Genomic DNA, 16249 nt, shown 5'->3' with positions numbered 1-16249 from the left:
CTTCGTTCCTTTGTGTAGATCCAAGTTTCCTTCTGGTATTTTCCTTCTTCCTGAAGGACTTCTGTTAATCTTTTTGTAGCTCTGGTCTGCAAATGAATTCTCTCAGCTTTTGTTTGGGGAAAAATAAGTCTTTTGTCTTTAGGTTTGAAGGATATTTTTGCTGGGTATAGAATAATAGGATGAGAGCCTTTTTTTTCCTTTCTCTCAGAGTTAAAGATATTGCTCTGTATCTTTTGGTTTGCTTAATTTCATTTTTATCTCTGTTCCTCTATATGTATGTGTTCCACCCCACCCCCACCAAAAAATATTTTCCCCTTTATCACTGGTTTTTAGCGATCTGATTATGCTGTGCCACGGTGTGGTTTTCTTCAAGTTTCTTCTGCGTGGGTTTTGTTGAGCTTCTTGAATTGATGGGTATATAGTTTTCCTCATCTTGCTTTCCTCTACCTTCTAGAACATATTATTTTGTCTAGAACATATTATTTTGTCTTATGTCTGTTATTATGTCTAGAACACACTTATCATTGTCTTAATATTTGTGCCTGCTTATTCTATCGGTATCATTTCTGGATCTGTTTTGTTTTTTTTTTTATTAGTTGTTTTTTCTACAGGTTGTGGGTCTTATTTTCCTACTTTTTTGCAGGACTGCTTTTAATTGGATGCTGAATATTGTAAATTTTATATCATTAGATGCTTAATTTTGTTGTATTCATTTAAATGTTACTGAGTTTTGTTCTTGGATGAAGTTTTGTTCATTGAAATGAGTTCAATCCTTTCAAGGATTTGCTTTTAAGATTTATCAAGGCAAGTACTGTATATCTTTATTACATAACCATGGTACACTTATCAAAACTGATAACAAATTAAAATTGGTGGGACACCACAAACTATATGACAAACTTTATTTGGATCTCACCAGTTTTCTCATTTATGTCCTTTATCTGTTCCAGTAGCCACTCCAGGCTCCCACGTTACCTTTAGTCTCCCCAGTCTGCGACAGTTTCTCAGTGTTGTCTTTCATGGTTTTTTGGAGAGCACTGGCCAGGTATTTTTGTAGAACTTCCCTCAATTTGGGTCTGTCAGATGTGTTTTCTTGATTAGACTGGGGTTATGGATTTGTGCAACAAATAACCGCAGAAGTGAAGTGCCCTTCTCATCACATCATATCAGGAAATACATGATATTGACATGACCTATTACTGGTGATGTTAACCTTGGTCACTTAATTAAGGTGGTGTTTCTGGATTTCTCCACTGTAAAGTTACTTAGTGGATAGAGCTAGAAAATATATGTATGTATAATAACTTATATATACTACACACCAGTATTTATTTTTGTATATATCATATCTAGACTTCCCCTCTTGCTTATTTGTAACTTCTTGTGACAATGAGAAACTTGGTTCCTATTATCTGTTATTTATTTATCTATTCGTTCAACTCCAGTATCCATGTAGTTTCCGAATTGCCAACCCACACACACGCCTGGGAGAAACAAATTTGCTAGGTAAGGCACAGTGTTCGTTTATGGCTCTTTTTATCTTTAGACTATGTACCCAGTCAAACCACCATTTCCCAAAGTTATTTCCTAATTCCTTCCAGTGAGGTTTTGTCATACATTTGAAATACAGTTACTTTTATTTGTCATGGTCCCCATTTCATCCTAGGCTTACCAGCATCCTGGGTCTTTAATACTTTTTAAATTTTTTATTTGCATTCTGTAAACTTCACTCATTGTGGGGTATGGTTCTATGGGTTGAAACAAATGCATAGAAGTGTGGATCCACCACCACAGTACCACCATATAGAGCAGTTCCATCACCCTAAAAATTTCTTTGTGAGTCTCCTTTGTAGTTAATTGCTTCTTCTCCCCCAACCACTGACAACCACCTGTTCTCCATCCCTATAGTTTTGCATTTTCCAGAATGTCATACAAATGGGCTCATATAATATGTATTCTTTTGGATCCGACTTCTTTTACTCAGCAAAATACATCTAAGAATTATCCACACTATTGCATGAAATCAATACTTTGTTCCTATTTATTGTGGAGAAGTATTCTAGTATATGGATATACCAGGGTTTGTTTATCCATTCACCTGTTGAAATACATACTGATTGCTGTGGCTTGCCTTTTCACTTTCTTAATGATGTCTTTTGAACAAGATAAATTCTTATTTTTAATATACTCCAATTTATGGATTTTTCCCCTTAATGATCAGTGCTTTTTGTATATTGTTAAAGAATTTTTGCCTCAAGATCATGAAGATGTTCTCCTATGTTTTTGTCTACAAGTTTTACTATTGGTTTTCCACGTTAGATCTATGATCAATCTGGAATTGATTTTTATGTATGGTGTGAGGTAGGAATCAATCCAACACTTCTTATTGAAAAGACCTTCCTTTCCCTCACTCTGTTGCAATGTGATATTTGTTATAAATCAAGTAGTCATATATGTGTGGGTCTGTTTCCAAAATTTTTATTATGGCCATTGATCTGTCTCTCCTTGCACCAATATCAATTACTAAAGCTATAGCAAGATCTTGATATCTAGTAGTATAAGTGCTTCTGCCTTGTTCCTCTTCTTTAGGATTGTTTTGGCTGTTCTTGGCCCTTTGTATTTCCAATTTCCATATAAAGTTTAGAATCATCTTGTTAATTTCTGCAAAAACATCAGCTGGAAGACTTTAACTAGAATTGTATTAACTCTGCAGATCAATTTGGGAAGAATCAACATCTTAATTAAATTGAACCTTCTAATCCATAAATATGGTATATCTGGGGGAAGTTTTTAAAGGCACTAAAACACAAACGATTTGTTACACCCTTCTCCCAGGATATGGGGTCTGCTCACCCAATCTTGCACAACAATGAGAAGTCTTTCAGGCAGCACTTGGCTCAGTAAGAGTCTGTGTCAGTAACCTCAGGCCTCCATTCAAGACCCAGAAAGGACTGGCCTCTTATATACCCCTCCCAGCAGACACCTCCATCTATTCCTTTCCTTGACAGATGCTTTACATCTGTTTAAAATTTTTAAAATACAAACATTAATCGTATACTTTTGGCAAGAGTTGGTAGCAGACAAAATGAACAAATAAAGCATTATTCAAAACCAACAAATGCTAAAAATTAAGACAGTTTAATTAGCAATGAGAAGTTTTAAATGAAATAATGCTGTTGGATCCTTTTTAAAAAACAAGATCTTAAAAATCAAACTTCACGTTGAGTCACTAGCGTATTTTTGTGTGAATTTTTTCCAGCAACTGTAAAAAGCTCCTTTTGACTGTGTGCTAGTTGGAGAAATGGTGAGGAGATATTTTTAAGCTAAGTCCAAATATTTTCCCTCTGACTTTCATCTTCAAATTAAATCTCTTGTTCAATAACTTTGAAAAGATCTTTAAAAAAAAAATGTTAGTTTTTTGGCAGGGACTGCAATCTTTTATTGTCAACAAACTGTAGTTTCTGTTTCCAAAAAAAAAAAATCCCCAGCCTTTGGGGTTTATTGTCATCTTCTTTTTTTTTTTTTTAAGATTTTATTTATTTATTTGAGAGAGAGAGAATGAGAGACAGAGAGCATGAGAGGGAGGAGGGTCAGAGGGAGAAGCAGACTCCCTGCCGAGCAGGGAGCCTGATGTGGGACTCGATCCCGGGACTCCAGGATCATGACCTGCGCCGAAGGCAGTCGCTTAACCAACTGAGCCACCCAGGCGCCCTATTGTCATCTTCTTTTGTGTTGTCATACATAGATGGAGATTGCACTACTGAGTTACCTGGATAAATCTCTACACTGACATGTTTATATTCCCTTGTTCAGAACGCCTTCACACTGGGGTGCATGTTATTCTTGAAATGGAAGTGTTGCTTCGTCAATTGTCATCTTCTTCCTCTTCTGGAGGATTGAAGGCTTCTAAATGAGTGTGACAGTTAATGCAGACTATAACTGTCTGGATAGGTCCCAAAATTTATTGTTTCAGATTTCAGATTGTTAAAGTAATAGCAACACAAATCTGGAACACAGTAAACTGGAACTGTGATCACTCATGAGCCTCACTCCCTCTCCTGCCTCTTCACAGCTGTTCTGTCTGCCAGTGGCTGGGCTGGACCCAAGGACACCGGCTAAGCTGGCGCTTAGCTCAGGGTGGAGATCAGGGAGAGGGACGGATGGAGGCAACCTCTCCCGGGCCCTTCGAAACTATCCTTGCAGGCCCTGGCAGCATCCCTTTGCACAGAGCTGCGTGTGTGCTAAGGACACCTCGCCGCAGGGGAAGTCTGTGCCCTGGGATCTCCCTCCAGGAAGAGATGAGGCAGCGAACCTGGGAGAGGGGGAAGCTGCCATTGTTGGAGCAGAGACGGGCCAGGGACACCCTCCTGGCAGGTGTCCACTAGGCCTCACAGAGAACCGTACCCGCTGGCCCTTGGCCTCCAGGCCCTGGGGACCCCAGGCCCTGCCACCTTCTCAGGAACAGCATCCCCCACTCCTCACTCTGGCCCCTCCACCATTCCCAAGCCTGCCGGCTTCCTGTTGCCTCCACCTTCTCTCGGCTTCTCTGGCCCGCAGTGTTTGCTCGCACTGTCCCTTCCAGGGCTGCTCCCAGTCAGCACGGCCGCTACCCACCAGAAGGCTGAGGTGGATGGAGTTCTCACACACAGGGGCCACGGCTTTGACTTCAAGCTAGCCCCCGTTTCGGCACTTTGTGTCAAAAAAAAAAAATTATTATTTTTTTAATTGAAGTAAGCCTTTTAAGAGGTTCCAGTTCCAAGGTTTTCTACATTTGATGGTCACATGTTCTGCCTCCATCACCACCTTTTCTTTTATGTTTATTTGCCACAAGGGACCATAGTAGAAATGGTGCCGGGCAGACTCAGGAGACCTGGGTCCTAGACTGAGTGACCTTGGGCAAGTCACTCCCCCCAACCCCCACTCCGAGGCCCCTCTTCCACATCCCTGATTTATGTGGGGGTTAGTCTAGATCAGAGATCACCAGCTATCTTTGATCATGCCTCCCCAGCAATAAAAAAATGGGGAGCATGCCCCCATAATATGTGTATATTCAAACTCGGTCCCTTTACTACAATACCTGTATGTTATGATATAAACATGCAAAATAAAACATTTTAAAGCTAAATATTATATAAACCAAATACACATAAAATACCTTAAAAATAGATTCCCCTTTCATTTATAGAACAAAATTTCCTCCTCTCACCATTGTAATTAATAACAATAGTGTAAGGGAAAGCAGTGTGGTTGGATGTGCTTCATTATTCTTTTAAAATCTTGCTTTAACACTTTGAGATCAGGCCATTTGGGGGTCTGGTTCTAGTTGAGTCTATTTTTAGTGGCTGTCATAGCTGGTCAAAAGAGAAGAAATGTATCATTGGCTGCATGTATCAAATTATGGCACTCATTTTCAATCCCTTCCACCAATTAGAGGCTTTTTATCGAAATGAAGCTCGTAGATGTCCATCTGCCCTTATGTCAGTCGGTGGCTCTTACAAGCTAATTGGAAAAACACTGTATTTTTATATTTTTAACAAATGGACTCAAAATCCACTGACACTCTCCATTTGGATGATTTTCAAACAGATTAGAAAAATCTGTTCCTAATATTTTCAAGTATGCAGATAGAAGCATTATTTTAGGTGACTCCACATGTTTTCAACAACAAAAATCTGATGTTCAAAATATTCTCTCCAAAGCAGGAGTTCTTTGGAAAAGCAAGTGCTTTTCTCCCTCATTGCTGAAATGAGTCACCTCTACCTCGAAGAGTCAGAAGAATTCGAGTTCATTTTTCAGTGGATATCTGCCAACAGTCACTTGTCATCATAAAATGCTCAGCAAATTTGGAACATTTGTCTTCTTGTACAAGAAACACATATAATTCCTCTTAAAGTTTGATGGCTCTTTTAAGTCCTCTGCCAAGAGATAACCAGCAAATCTCTACGTGGTTCGAAAGATTTTCAAAGTCACTTCCCTTCTTTTTTTTTTTTTTAAGATTTTATTTATTTATTTGAGAGAGAGAATGAGAGAGAGAGAGAGAGAGAGCACATGAGGGGGGGAGGGTCAGAGGGAGAAGCAGACTCCCTGCTGAGCAGGGAGCCCGATGTGGGACTCGATCCCGGGACTCCAGGATCATGACCTGAGCTGAAGGCAGTCGCTCAACCAACTGAGCCACCCAGGCGCCCCTCCCTTCTGATTACAAATCATTGTCTATGTTTTACTACGCTTTAAGCTCTTTAAAAAAAAAAAACAAAACTACCCACACCACTGCATCCTGTACCACTTTGTGTACTTCTGGACTTAACCTTTTGACTATAGTAGCCTGCAGGAAGTTTTGTGGGGCATTGGTTTCACAGGTGTGGCCATCCCTGCACCCTTACCCAGAATCCTTTTCATCATGGAGCAGCCACTCCATCGGTGATTACACCCAGACAGTTTCTCCCATAACTGGTGTCTTCATTAAAGAAGTAATGTACTGTTCAGTCAATATCGCCTCTTTCCATTAGTCGCTCTCAGAAATGTGGTTCTTCATGTATTTTATTATTGAAACAGAATCTAGGAAAACCATGTGAGAAACATCTGTACTTTTCTTCAACTATTTAGCAGACTTTCCACAGCGTGAAATGTGTTCTAATGTTTATTTCCCCCACATCTTCCAACAGTATCTGTGGTCACTACATTTTGTTCTATGCACTATTCTTGTTACCACCAGCTTCCACACCAACTGCCTTCTTCCCAGTCTCTAGAACACAAGGTGTGTGTGTGTGTGTGTGTGTGTGTATAGATAACAGAGTCACGTGACATGGGCCTAAGAGAGAGTGGATTGGCTTCCTAGCAACCATCCCCTCTCCCCATCACTCCCAGCAAGGCCAAGAGTGGAGGGGGGCCCCCAGGGAAGGGAAGATTGGTATCTCATTCCCTGGTTGGATATATGCTTAAGCTCACTGCTTGCCGGTCTCCTTGCCCCTGTCTGACCACAGGAAATGAGAATTGAAGCCGGGACTTCAGTTATGTCTGACTAGATTCTCACCGTTTCTACTACCAAATAGAGAAGAACTTGTATTTTAAAAGGCAGAGGTTCTGGCCCTGACATTTTCTGGTTGATCACCGGCACTTGCATTACAAGCATTATCTTCCATTGTAGTTTCTTTGCGGGAATCTTGTTAAGCCACCATTTGCGATAGTTAATTGAGTTAAAATTCGGCAAAGTAATTTGTGAAGCCACTTAGCTAGACACACGTGACCTGGAACCCAGGGCAGGAGATAGCCCTTATCAGCATTCGCCTGAGGCCATCACTTTAAGCTTTCCAGGGAGCAGGGGTGTGGAGGTGGGGAGGGAGGGGCAGACACTGCAGGAGCTTGTTTGGAGGTTCTAGCAAGGCAGTCCGGATTCTCCCGGCCCCTGGCCACTCCTGGGCCATACATATGTATATATATGTGACCTGTCACCTAGGGACCTTATTTACAACGTCGATTCGTAGGTGTATTAGTTTGCTAAGGCTGGTGTGACAAAGTACCACAATTACGTGGCTTAAACAACAGAAATTTATTGTCTCACAGTTCTAGAGCCTAGCAAGCTGAGATCAAGGTGCCTGCAGGGTTGGTTTCTTCAGAGGGCTGCGAGGAAGAATCTGTTCCCTGCCTCTCTCCTAACTTCTGGCGGCGTGCCGGCCATCATTCCTTGGCTTGTAGATACCACACGCCGATCTCTGCCTTCATCTGCACAGGGTGTTCTCCTCGAGTGCGTGTCTCTGTGCCCAAATTTCCCCTTTTAATAAGGACACAAGGGGCACCTGGGTGGCTCAGTTCTTAAGCGTCTGCCTTCGGCTCAGGTCATGATCCCAGGGTCCTGGGATCGAGCCCCACATCGGGCTCCCTGCTCCACGGGAAGCCTGCTTCTCCCTCTCCCACTCCCCCTGCTTGTGTTCCCTCTCTCGCTGTCTCTCTCTCTGTCAAATAAGTAAAATCTTTAAAAAAAAAAATGACACAAGTCATATTGGATTAGAGGCCCACCCTACTTCATATGCCCTCATCTTAACTAATTATATCTAGAAGACCCTGTTTCCAAATGAGGTGACATTCTGAGGTACAAGGGGTTAAGACTTCAACATACAAATCTGGGGGACAGACACAATTCATCCATGATGCTGGGCTACACCCCAGACCTTCTAAAACAGGACCTCTGCGGGTGGGAGCTCACACTTCATGTTCTTAACAAGGACCTTAGGTACCTTGTTTGTTCACTAAAGCTTGAGAGGTTACATGGCCACCTGAGGTGACACAGACTGTTCTCTCTCCCACCTCAAATACATAGGAGCACCAAATAAAATTAAATCATAGATGTTAACATGTAGCTTAGTTCAAAAGAAGTGAAGAAGAAATTTTCATGTGCCATAAATGGAGAGATCAAAACTAGAGGGCTAAGCATTGGCTATTGCTGAGAAAACCCTAAGGAGTGTTAGACAAGGATACAGACCCCTAGAGGCAGTGGCGGTGGGGGTGGGGGGGGTGGGGGGGTGGGGGGGCGGCGCTGGGGCTCAAATGCCCTTGAGGGACGTAATAGGCACACTGGGTACTTGAAGCAGAGGAACTAATCCTTTTGCATGAAGCTTGGAGACTTGAAAAGGTACCTTGTCAGTGAAAGTCAGTGAAAGGGGGACTAGAAAAACCAACCAGAGATTTGTTTCAACTAATTAAATATTGGGCAGATTGGCCATTCAGATCTGCTATGTGAACTCACAGAATCAAATAGCTTTCTTAGCTGAGGTGCATCTAAGGAAAAAGAATTTGGGTTGGTTGAGGGGAGGGATGGGGGTCATTCTAGAATACTACAGCAAAGTTGGGATCTGATAAGGCCCCGCCAGCAGGCAAGGAAGAGTTTAGAACAGGCAGGGCTGGGCCCCTGAGCAACTGGGGGAAAGAAGTACTGGTAGGTGGGAATGAATTAGGCATACTGAAAGCAGAGGAGGGTGCCAGGGAGGAACTTGCCATGCTTCTGATAGATAGGTGAGGGCCAGGGAGGCATGAACCTGACATTGATAGGCCTCCCCCTCCTCCTCTCCCACAGGTCAACCCTTTCAGAGACCGAATCTGCAAAGTGTTCTCCCACAACGGTGTGTTCTCCTTTGAGGATGTGCTGGGCATGGCATCTGTGTTCAGTGAGCAGGCCTGCCCCAGCCTGAAGATCGAGTACGCCTTTCGCATCTATGGTGGGTTACTAAGTGGTGGTGGTGGGTGGGGGTCAGTGCCATAGAGTAAATACCAACCTAGAATCCATCAACATCAATTCACTGGTGGGATGATGTTCCTTGGGATTCACTTGGGTGTTTATGGATATTAGCATGTTTCTTGAATTCTATAGATTTAAAAAAAATGGTGGTGAACAACTACTTCGATGGATGGATGCCCTCCCTCCACGCCATAGGAGGCAAATGGAGCCACGGGTGTTGTATTTTGTGATAGCAGTGTAGGCAGGCCAGAGAGAGATTGAGGACTACATATGGGTATGAGGGAGACATGCTTGTTTTGTAGGAATTCAGAAATTTGAACACCAGAACTAGCTCAGCCACAAAATGGCTGAGAAGTCTTGGACAAATCATTTCATCTTTCTGGGCCTCAGTTTCATCATCTTTAAAATGAGGTGTTTGAGGGCGCCTGGGTGGCTCAGTTGGTTAAGCGACTGCCTTCGGCTCAGGTCATGATCCTGGAGTCCCTGGATCGAGTCCCACATCGGGCTCCCTGCTCAGCAGGGAGTCTGCTTCTCCCTCTGACCCTAACCCCTCTCATGTGCTCGCTCTCATTCTCTCAAATAAATAAATAAAATCTTTAAAAAAAATAAAAAAAAATAAAAATAAAAATAAATAAATAAAATGAGGTGTTTGAGAGAGATCATCTCTGAGGTCCTATGACATTTTGTGGTCTCTGGTTTTGTCTGGATTAGCCATAAGATACTGCAAAAGTTCTGCTCTTCAGTGGGCTCATGTTCCCTTAGCACAGCTGAGATGCCTGGAATTCTCCAAAGAAATTAAAAGGAAAGAAACAAAGAAATCTTGGGAAGTTTTCAAACAGACCATGTACAAGGCTTCAAGCTCATTGTGACAACTCCTTGGCCCCAAAGGACTTGTACATTCAGGCTTGCATAGTTTGATATTTCATATGCTTTCCCTTCCAGCCAGGTCCTCACTGTCTCCACACAGTGGACACCATCTTATTCTTGCCTTGCCCAAATGGATTTGGATAAAATGGAGTGGAGGAGTTTTAAGCCTGATGGACCTGTGAGGGCTCAGTTTTCTCATCTGTAAAAAGGACTTAATGATATTTTTGTAAGCCCTACGTCCTCAAGCTTAGTATCCAGTAAACGCAAATGAAATCACAGATTCCCCTGCTGAGAATAGCTGAGTAAGCTCTTATCATACTGTCACTTCCACAGATAGCAACTACAAACTCAAATATATATATATATATACACACACACACATATAGGCGCCTGGGTGGCTCAGTCAGTTAGGTGTCTTCCTTCAGCTTGGGTCATGAGCCCTGGGTCCTGGGATTGAGTCCTGAGTCAGGTTCCCTGCTCAGCGGGGAGTCTGCTTCTCCCTCTCCCTCTGCCCCTCCCCGACTCATTCTTTCTCTCTCCAATAAATAAATAAAATCATATATACTATATATATATATACATATATATATCTCAACTACCTGCTGGCACTAGAATGGTACCAGAAGCAGAGAGTTGACATTTAAAAGAAAGAAATGGTACTGGATGGTCCCCTCCCCTTTTTATAAACTTTTTTTAGCCTAAAGGTGGCTTTCAGTGAGGGGCATCATACAGGACTGATAGAAACCTTGAACTCTTTCTGACTTGAAGAATCAGAGGGTTTGGGGCAATTTTCCCCTGAAAAGTGAAAAGAAGGGAGAGTCCATGAAAGAAAGCCAGACAAAGGAGTCCAACATCTGTGTATGAACAGATCTCTTTCTGACCTCTAAACCATATATACAAGGGCAGACTCAAAGCAGCTCAGGGAAGGATAACAGAACTGAGATTTGAGTGGCCACCGCATTTGAACAAGGTCCCTCTGTGACAGGGTTTGCACTTTAAGTCCTATCAATTGCCTGATAGAATAATAATAATAATAATAATAATAAATCAGCACTCTTTAGAGGAATATAACAGAATCCAGACAATAAATCATTTATAATGTCTAAGATACAATCCAAAATTATTCAAAATACAAAAATTTTAGAAAACCAGAAATGTCTGAGCTACAATCTAAAATTATTCACTAGACAATTAAAAATATAAAATTGACATATTCTCAAGAATGGAGCCTGTCTCTGACATGACCCAGATGTTGGAATTAGCTGATAAATCTCTTAAAACAGCTACTAAACCTTGGCCAGTGAGGTAAAAGAAATTCACAATGGAAGAAATAGGAGGAATTCTCAGCAGAGAAATAGAAACTATAAGGAAGAATCAAATGAAAATATAAAAGTGAAAAATAAAATATCTGAAATAAAAATTCCCTGGGTGGGCTTAACAGGAGAATGGAGATGACAGAGGAAAGAGTCAGAAACCTGACTCTGAAGATAGTTCAATATAAATAATCTAATCTAAAGAACAGAAGGAAAAGAATTAATGGGGAAGAAAAGATATTTGAAGAAGAAATGGCCCCACATGTCCTAAGTTTGATACAAGACATACATTTACAGTGAACTTTAAGCAGAGTTAAGTACAAATGAAATCACATACCCAAATTCAATTGGCTTAGTGGTCCCTACCTGTTCATTAGTCATCCTCCTTCCTTACCCCAAGTACTTCTGGGGATCCCCAGGGAGTTCTAGCCTACTAGCTGCTGCCCCTCTCTGTCGGGACTCATGCCACAGAGCACTTGCTGTGCTGTCCCGAGCCGCTTCCGCCTCCAGTCAGTACTCTTCTGAATGGGCAGCTCTTCCTGATGCAGAGTGCTGGCCCAGGCTGAGTGCTCTCATCATAGCCAAGAGTCTTCAGGTGGCAAGTAACAGGGACCTACCTGTGTAAAAGGCAATGGATGAAGAACAGCAGTATATTCGTTTCCCTTTGCTGTGTGATAAATTACCACAAACCTAGTGGCTGTAGATGACATTTAAAATCTCACAGTTTCCATGGGCTAGGAGTCTGGCACGGCTTATTTGTGTCCTCTCCTAGGATTTCACAGGGCTGCAGTCAAGGCTCTGTCTGGGCTGCATGTGACTGGGGAGGAACCCACTTACAAGCTCACTCTGGTTGTTGGCAAGTGCATTTCCTTGTGTCTATGGAGCGTAGAGCCCTGGCTTCCCACTGGCTATCCGATGGAGGCTGCCCTCAGTTTCCAGAGGCTGGTCTGTACTCCTTGCCACATGGGCCTCCCCTGACATAGCCACTTGCTTCTTCAAAGACAGCTAGAGTCTCTTGAGTGCGTATGCTGGTAAGATAGAGTCTTATATAACATTGTAATCACGGAAGTAACATCCCATCACTGTTGCCAAATTCCGATGGTGAGATATAAGTCACAGTTCCCTTCTACAGGAAAGGGACATGGAGATTATATATGCATAAACACCAAGAGGGGCTTGTCATGGAGGGGGGAGGGCTCTAGAGTTTGTCCATCACAAGCAACATGGAACCCGTGGGAGAACTGAAGCAGCCTCCCGAGGACGCAACTGGCAAGTGGTCAGGAAGTGAGGCAGCTGCTATCTTCTTTTCTCTCGCTGGCTGCCTGGTCTCTCATCTCCGCTTCTCTCTGTGCATTTGCTCTTTCTGCAGACTTTTATGCTTCTGTGCCTATGGGCCAAAGATGAACACCCTGGTCCCCCATTTTCTCAGGAGAGGCTGATGGCTCAGCCAAACGCATGATCTTGCTACTCCCGGGCTGGGTAAACAGCTTTGTCCAACCAACTGCAGCCCAGAAGATGCAGAATCACATAAAAAACACAGCTCCCAAGGCCCACTGCTGGGAGTGGGGACACTTCTCAGAGATGGTAGAGTGTGGGCTGAGCAGATGTGCCCAAAGATGTCTGCCTCAGCTATCTTTCCATGGTTTCCAGAGCTAAATAAACAAAAACACCCAAACCTTCAGGGAGCTACAAGAACAGCAGGTTCTCTTCAGGCTTCAAGGCACAGGAGCTAAACTGTGCTCAGCTGAGAAGTGGGAAGAATGCCCTCACTCCCAAGAGGTCAGACTGAGCGCCTCAGGTCAGATCAGGGACCAGATACCACGTGTCCCCCACGCTGTCGTCGTGTCCTCCTCCAGCCCCTCTCTCCAGGCCCCCTTCATGGGTTTCCTTCCTCCTTGAGCTCCGGCACAAAAACAGAAAGTGCAAAGCCTTCATGCAAATCAGCTGTGCAAATAGATGCCTGGGGACTCATAAACTCCAAGGCTTCATCAGATATACCCAGACAAATCTGAATTCTCTTTGGGTTCAGAAGATTTGTTGCCTTACGGAGCTGTCAGCAGGATTAGAGATGGGACACGTGAATCTCTGAGCCCGGTGCTTGGCGCGTGGGAGCTGCTCAGTACATTGAGGTGGGAAGGGTAGCAGTGAAGGCAGAAGAGGAAGAAGAAAAAGGAAAAGGAGAAGGTGGTAATGGCCCTGGTGAGCCTTCTTAGCCAAAGTCCAGAGACTTAACTCGATGCCCTAATGCCTTGGTCCTCCATGAGTGGCCCATGCAGCAGCAGCGACATTGCCAGGAGGCCCATTAGGAATGCAGACTCCCCAGCCCCCCAGCCCTGCCACACGCCTGCTGCACCAGAGTCCACATGTTAACAAGACCCCCAGCTCGGTCCTCCACATCTTAAAGTTTAGGAGACACTGCTCTAACCCATTGGTTCTCAAACGTGATTGCACACTGCAATCATCTGGGGACTCAAGACCCACGGCTACTTGGGCCCCGCTGCACAGATCTGATGTAAGGTGTGCCCTGGTTGATGGGCTTTTTCAAAGCTCCCTGGGTGATTCTCAAGTGCAGCAGAGTTTCGGAGCTACTATACCAGTTTGGCTTGCATTCAGTTATATGTAAGTGTCCATGTTTAAAAAAAAAAAAAGCCTGGAATTAGGCTGTCCAGAGCCAGGGGGAAGTAGGCAATGCCTGGCTCCTGCCAGCCCCCCTAATCTGCCATCTTTAGTATGGGACTGTTGTTCTCATCATCACAAGATGGTGTCTGTGCCTACAGGCTTCTCATCTTCATTCCAGGCAGGAAGAAAAAAGGACGGGAGAAGGGATAAGAACCAAATGAACATTTGAAGGCACAGATGAAGTTGACTCTTCTGTAACAAGCTTTCTTGGACGCCCCACCCAGCAGCTTTGGACTGCTCTGTACAGAACCATGTCACAGATAGCTGCAATGGAGACTGGAAAGCTGGGTATTTTAAACTGAACACGGCGTCACCCTGGACAGGAATTGCACTGCTGTTCATAGGAAGGAAGGGGGGATGGCTCTCCGTCAAGAATCCAGCACCTGGGTTGTACCTGCTGGGCTCCAGTTTCTGCTTTGAGGGACGTTCCTGGCCTCCAGTGGATCGAGCCCCCACCCTCTCTGTAAGAACTTTCACCTGTCAGAGACCAACACTCCAGCCCTGCCTTCCTGCTCCCATCGGCAGGGCTGCCACCAGATGTGAATGACCTTCAGGCACGTGCCAGAGCACCAGCGGGAGAGTTTGTCACACCGCCCCAAGACCTGACCCAGGACGGAGGGCTGGGAGAGGCAAGGGAGGCAGCCTCTGTTTTCCTGCGAATGATGGTGAAGGCGTGCCCTTCCCCACTCAACCAACATGGGCTGATTTCTGTAAAAGGACTTCGTAAATTGCAAGGAGTAACAGGACAGGGAGGTTGGGATGGTGATGGCAAGAGTGTTCTGGGGGGACCCGAAGGCTGAGCCCCGATTCTCCAAGCTCTCTCTAACCTCCCTGTTGTCGGGAAATGGCAAGAGGTAGGCCCTCCCCCATTCTCAGAACGGCCCGGCTGCAGGTCTGAGGCTGCTGAGTTTGCAGGGGCTGGCCAGCCGCCCAGAGCTCCCAGCCCCCACCCCTTTCCCAGTCGTCTCTGCCCTTGCACCCCCAAAGGAGGGGAACTGTCCAGGACTACATTCTACTCCAGCAAATTATTCTGTTTTCTGATGGCCTGGGACCAGAGCCATGTCACTTTGCTGCAGCCTCTGCATATGGGAGCTGGGCCAGTGGGACGCCTGGGGACACTGCAGGGTCTCTGGGAGAGGCTGCAGAGCTTCTTACCAGCAGTGCAATGTCACTGCGGCTGCCCCCTCCCTCCAGTCCCGGTGCCGGTCCCTCGGCCCCTCCACCTGCCCCCAGCCCTCACTCACGATGTGTGATAGCAGAGCTGCGCAGGGAGAGCCTGGATGAACGGCTCAGGACTTCACCTCCAGGACCTGGGGCTGATAAACAGTTGGCCAGGGGGGAGACATCTGCTTAAGGACTGGTTTGGTGAGCTGTCCTTTCATATCCATTTCCTGTCCAGGGGGACGGAGACAGAAGTCTGAGCTCTACCCCTGAAGGATCCTGTGACATCAGCACACTTGCTCCCTCATTCCAGGACCAATATAGCTCCAGCTTTCGTTCTTCAAAGCGAGAGATTACAGTTTCCAGGGTTGGCATTTTCAGTATTTAACATCCTCAAATGGCATAAAATTGAGCCTCTACTCTACCTAATGAGCATCTTCTATATTCCAAGCCCCATGCCAGAAGACTTCCATGCATCTCCTTATTTAATTTTCACAGCGACTCTGTGGAGATACTGTCAATCTGCTTATGGATGAGGAAACGGAGGCTCAGGCCATGCATTAGTTTGGGTTAAATTTGGTGGCAAATGACAGGGAACCCCAAGTGGTTTACACAAGACAGCTTTCAAGATCTCTGGCAGCTACGTGTCATTTCTCTAACGTGTAGAATCCCAGAGGCAGTTGTCCACGGTGGTTCTGCAAGGTCCGGGACGTAGGTTCCTCCGTGGTGTCACTCTATCCTCTGTCCCCAAGGTCGCCTCAGTGTCACAAAGAAGGTATAGCCTTCTCTTTAAAGACGTTCCCAGAAGTTACCTGTGCCTCTTCTGCTTGCATCTCACTGGCCAGAACTCAAACGTGGGGCCACATCAAGCAGCAAGGGAGGCTGGGAAATACAGTGTTAAGTTTAGATGGTCACACACCCAGCTAAAAATTGGGTGCTTCATTACCATGAGAGCAGTTGTGAGTGATTCAGAGCACAGACTTCCCACAAAGTTGTAGCG

General features: G+C 44.7%; 1 protein-coding gene across 1 annotated transcript in view; it reads left to right on the top strand.

The window, feature by feature from the left end:
- The window catches only part of CIB4 (calcium and integrin binding family member 4), a 48008-nt gene that overhangs the window by 27004 nt on the left and 4755 nt on the right, over nucleotides 1–16249 (top strand). Inside the window, exon 3 of the mRNA XM_078057435.1 lies at nucleotides 9068–9209. Within this exon, the coding sequence (XP_077913561.1) occupies nucleotides 9068–9209 (142 nt within the window). The remainder of the gene's footprint in view (nucleotides 1–9067; nucleotides 9210–16249) is intronic.

This window comes from Halichoerus grypus, chromosome 10 (assembly GCF_964656455.1).
Source record: "Halichoerus grypus chromosome 10, mHalGry1.hap1.1, whole genome shotgun sequence".
In the NCBI taxonomy this organism is placed as follows: domain Eukaryota; kingdom Metazoa; phylum Chordata; class Mammalia; order Carnivora; family Phocidae; genus Halichoerus; species Halichoerus grypus.
Note: the sequence above shows the minus strand (reverse complement) of the source record. Positions and strands in the feature narration are given on the sequence as shown.